The 4,043-nt window shown below is 44.0% G+C and overlaps 1 protein-coding gene across 1 annotated transcript; it reads right to left on the reverse strand.

The window, feature by feature from the left end:
* LOC107606249 lies at positions 847 to 3,431 on the reverse strand. The gene is made up of 2 exons (XM_016308276.2): positions 3,038 to 3,431; positions 847 to 2,943 (listed from the first exon to the last, which is right to left on the reverse strand). Exons 1-2 carry the CDS (start codon positions 3,395 to 3,397, stop codon positions 1,108 to 1,110), a joined length of 2,196 nt encoding a protein of 731 aa, XP_016163762.2. The 5' UTR covers positions 3,398 to 3,431; the 3' UTR covers positions 847 to 1,107.

Below are 4,043 nucleotides of genomic sequence, written 5' to 3' on the forward strand. Positions count from 1 at the left end.
CAAAATACAATAGTTAATGTAATGAAATTAGAGAGTTGGTTTACTTGGGTATATGGAAAGTGTCTTCTGCTTTTCAATATATAATTATAGAAAAATGTTAGATGACTAATTTTTTTTGTATTTGTTTTATATGTGAACCAATAATAATTAACTCTATTTTTTTTACTAAAAATATTAGCCTCTTAACACTCGCCATAATTATATTCATAGTATGAAATACACATTAGAATAATTTTTAGACAAAGATAATAGTTAAAATGTGAATTAGTATTATATCGGACAATTTTCTAAAATATGTAAAATCATCTAATTATGTTTCAACTAATATTTTACAAAAAAGCTGTTTTAATAATTTTCTTGTTTGTAGTTTCCACCTATTAATGTTTTTGCTGGGAAGTGAGATTTCCCATGTAGCATTGCGCAATGCATAGTATATATCTTTTCTTTTTTGGGTGTCTAATGCGTAGTATATCTCTTTCACTTATGATTGAATATTAATACTTTTGGTCCCTTCTTTTTTCATCTGAGTATGATTAACGTATGGCGAAAAAAGCTTCACATTGCCATATGAGATGTAATCATTTCTTCATCATTAAAGTTGTGTCCTCTACCATGTTTTTCACCCATAAAGATTATTTTAGCCCCTTTGAGAGTCCGTTCCCTAATAATTAGCAGCACAAACCCACTTCATCCAAACGACAACCAGAATCTCAAACTATCCCAACATCTATCATATCCAAAAAGCCAATAACCGAAAAAAGAACGAAAAAAGAAAAGTAATTCTACAAACATAGCATAACAGCATATACAACTTTTCCATGCCTTCCATAGAAGCACCGTCACATATAAGTTTCGAGTAGTGTCTTGTTTGTTTTTATCATCACAAAAGTGTGTGTGTATACATGATGGAATTCAAGAAGTAAAGTACTACACATCATCTCCTGAGCTCTGAATACTCAAAAGCAAATGATTGAACATTCTAAAAACCAAAAATTAAAAAAGCACAAAACAACAAACAACTAACTAACCAATCAATATCTCAAATTATACAATGGGGCATACCCCTAATTATATAACTCCCTTTCCCCTCTGTAGCCATCTTCTATATCAGAAAGAGCCATCACCAAATGTTCTAATTTCCGGCTCGCCGTTCTCATCCACAAAACTCGTTTCCTTATCCCTATGATCTCCCCCTCTCCGCCGCGACTGCATCGCTATCATATGCTGCTGCTGGACCTGAACCTGCTCCATCTGAACCTTCTGATGCTTCAGCCAATGAATCTCTGCCAGCTCAGCCTCCAAACCTCGAACATATTCCGAACCCGAACCAGATTGCAAAATAAGCGCGCGAGCCGAAGCAAGCAAATGGTGCGCGCTGGTGAAATCGTTACCGTGATCCACCAGTCTTCTAGACTCAGCTACGGCGCGCGTCGTGATGAACAAGTTCCTCAGCTTCTCGACTCTTGCGCCGGAAGAACAACGCGTGCTCTGCGGTGGTGGCACCACGAGTCCCTGCTCCCGACCGTACACAATCTCTTGGCTGGCAGGGTCCTTGTATAGGCACCGTACGGTGATGACGTGGCGAGTGGTGAAAGCGGGAACGGGAACTCGAAGCTCAACAAGGAGCTCCCTCTCTTCCTCCGCGTAAAGATCGCCGAGCCTCACGGCGCCGCAGCTCAGAAGCGTTGGCCTTCCGCCGCAAGAGTATATAGCACTGATTTCAGCGGAGTCGCACTGCACGCCGAGCTGGACTCTAAGATCTTGAACCACCACGCTTAATAAGCCGCCCACGCGCTTCGCGAACGCGTCCTCTGAAGGTTCGTTGCTGTAACCGCTTTTTGTGCCGAAACCGGATGAGTGAACCGGGATCTCGATGTGTGCGAACCGAGTCGATGACACGTGGCTTGATGGTTTTCGTTGATTGGATTTGTTGCTTGCTTGGACTCTCTCGTCTTGGCCGTCCGACAGGAGCATCACGCTCGCTACAGGATTTCTCTCTCTCCGATCTTCCAAGACTTTCGTCGCTTTGCGGAGTGCCTCGCCGGCGTTGCCGTTTCCGCCTTGGCCAGCGACAAGGCGGTCGAGGATGCGGCGAGCCATGCGCTGTCCCTGAGGTGTCATTCTCCGCAACGGTAAGAGCCGTTTGGGCGACGCGGAGAAGGCCACGATCGAGAGCCTATCTGCGGGGCCGAGTGATGAGATAACCAAACGCATCGCTCTCTTCAGCATGAGCAGCTTCGCGCCGGTCATGGTTCCTCCAACGTCAAGAACCGTCACAAGATCTATCGGTGCTCGCTGTTGCGACATGTTCCGCACCGGAGTAAGCGGCGGTGGTGGCGGAGCCTTCACTTTGAGCACCAAAGCGTAGGTCTCGTGAGTTCTTGAGACGGAAATGACGGCACACTCCGGCATGAGCTTCACCTGAACGGTCCTGGAATCTGCCTCAATATTTTGAAACTCGTCAGAGTAGGATTTGACTGAGGAAGCAGAAGATTTTGGATTAACGAAGAATCCTTGAAATTCACCGGCATCGTCTTCGTCGTCTTCGTCTTCCGCTTTTTCATCAGCTTCAGGAATCGGAATAATCCTGCCGCCGGAGGTCGGAGAAAGGAGAGGTTCATCATCGTCGTAGAACCTAATCGACTCTGAATGCTTCTGTTGCTGAGGTGGCTCCACAGGGTTTGTGTTGAAAACTGAGGAATTGTTATTTTCTGTGGGATTCTTCATGTCGCTGGCATTCTGAGACTCTGAAGGGAGGTTCTTGTGCGCAGCAAGAAGTGGCACGTCTTTCCACGTAGCGTTGCAAACTGGGCACACAAGGCTACCTTGCTTGCGAACATGTGAAGCTATGCAAGGAAAGTGGAAAGCGTGGGCACATTCTGCAGTGTATATCGCAGTGCCTTGTCCCGTCTTCACGCTGTTCAAGCATATTCCGCAGCTACTCTGTTAAACGTGAAAAACAGCCAGAATTAAGAACCAAACGGTACAATAATTTTGAGTTTTGAATTTTTAACTTTGCATTGTACACAGTACACACCCTGAATTTGAAGCTGTTCTTGAATAGGGACAATTTGAGAGGGGAACGAGGTGAAGATGGATTTGAAGCTGCAAGCGTCTTGGGGGACTTGTTTGCTCTTGGCGTGCTTAATTTGCTTGCAACTCTGGGGCTCTCATTTGATGCAGCTGCTTCGGCGATTGTACGGCAACGCAGGCTTGGGCTTGAAACGGATTGAGATTGCTGTTGATGCAACCTTGGAGTGGAAGGATTGCTGAGGAAACCGAGTCTGCCACAGCTTCTCGGGCTTGGGCTTGGGCTTGAGCTTCTACGATGCTTGTTATCGGATAGGGTGGATTCTGGGTCGCGTGTGCAAAAGGCTCTTCTCCAACCAGTTCCCATTTTTCAAAGACCAAAAGGTGTGAGATGAGGAGAAAAAAAAGAAAAGACAGAACTAATCCACAATGAGAATAGCAGGTGCCTTCTTCCTTAGCTTCTATCCCTTTCTATCGCTTTTTATTATTACTATATAATAGTATTGCTTTTGCTGGAATGAGAAGGAGAAGGAAAAGAAAGGAATAGTTTTGTTTGTTTTGTTTTAATGGATCTGGAGGTGGCACAGAAGACAAACGAATTCAGTGAGTAGAGCATGGGATCAAACGGAAAATAAAACAAAGAGACAAACTCAAACCCGCACTAATAAGATAAAAATGATAAAGATATACACTCAATTGTCCAGCCTAGGCTATTCTGTTCCTCTCTCTCTCTCTCTCTCTCTCTCTCTCTCTTATATTGAGAAACGCAAAAAGATCTCTGCAATTAAACGCCTTGAGAGAGATCTGTCTTACCCCCTTTCTCTCTCCCCCCTTTTAACTTGTACAAAAAGGGAAGGCCCCTCGTCCTTTAAATAATTTATATAGTATAGTATTATATAATACACAGGCCTAATTATTAATTAAACTGAGTTCATCAAAGAATTACCAGGATTAATACCCTAATACACATGTTTCACCCACCTTAACCGCCACTTGTTGGTTGGTTATCTTGA

The sequence above is a fragment of the Arachis ipaensis genome, chromosome B07, assembly GCF_000816755.2.
Source record: "Arachis ipaensis cultivar K30076 chromosome B07, Araip1.1, whole genome shotgun sequence".
NCBI lineage: Eukaryota > Viridiplantae > Streptophyta > Magnoliopsida > Fabales > Fabaceae > Arachis > Arachis ipaensis.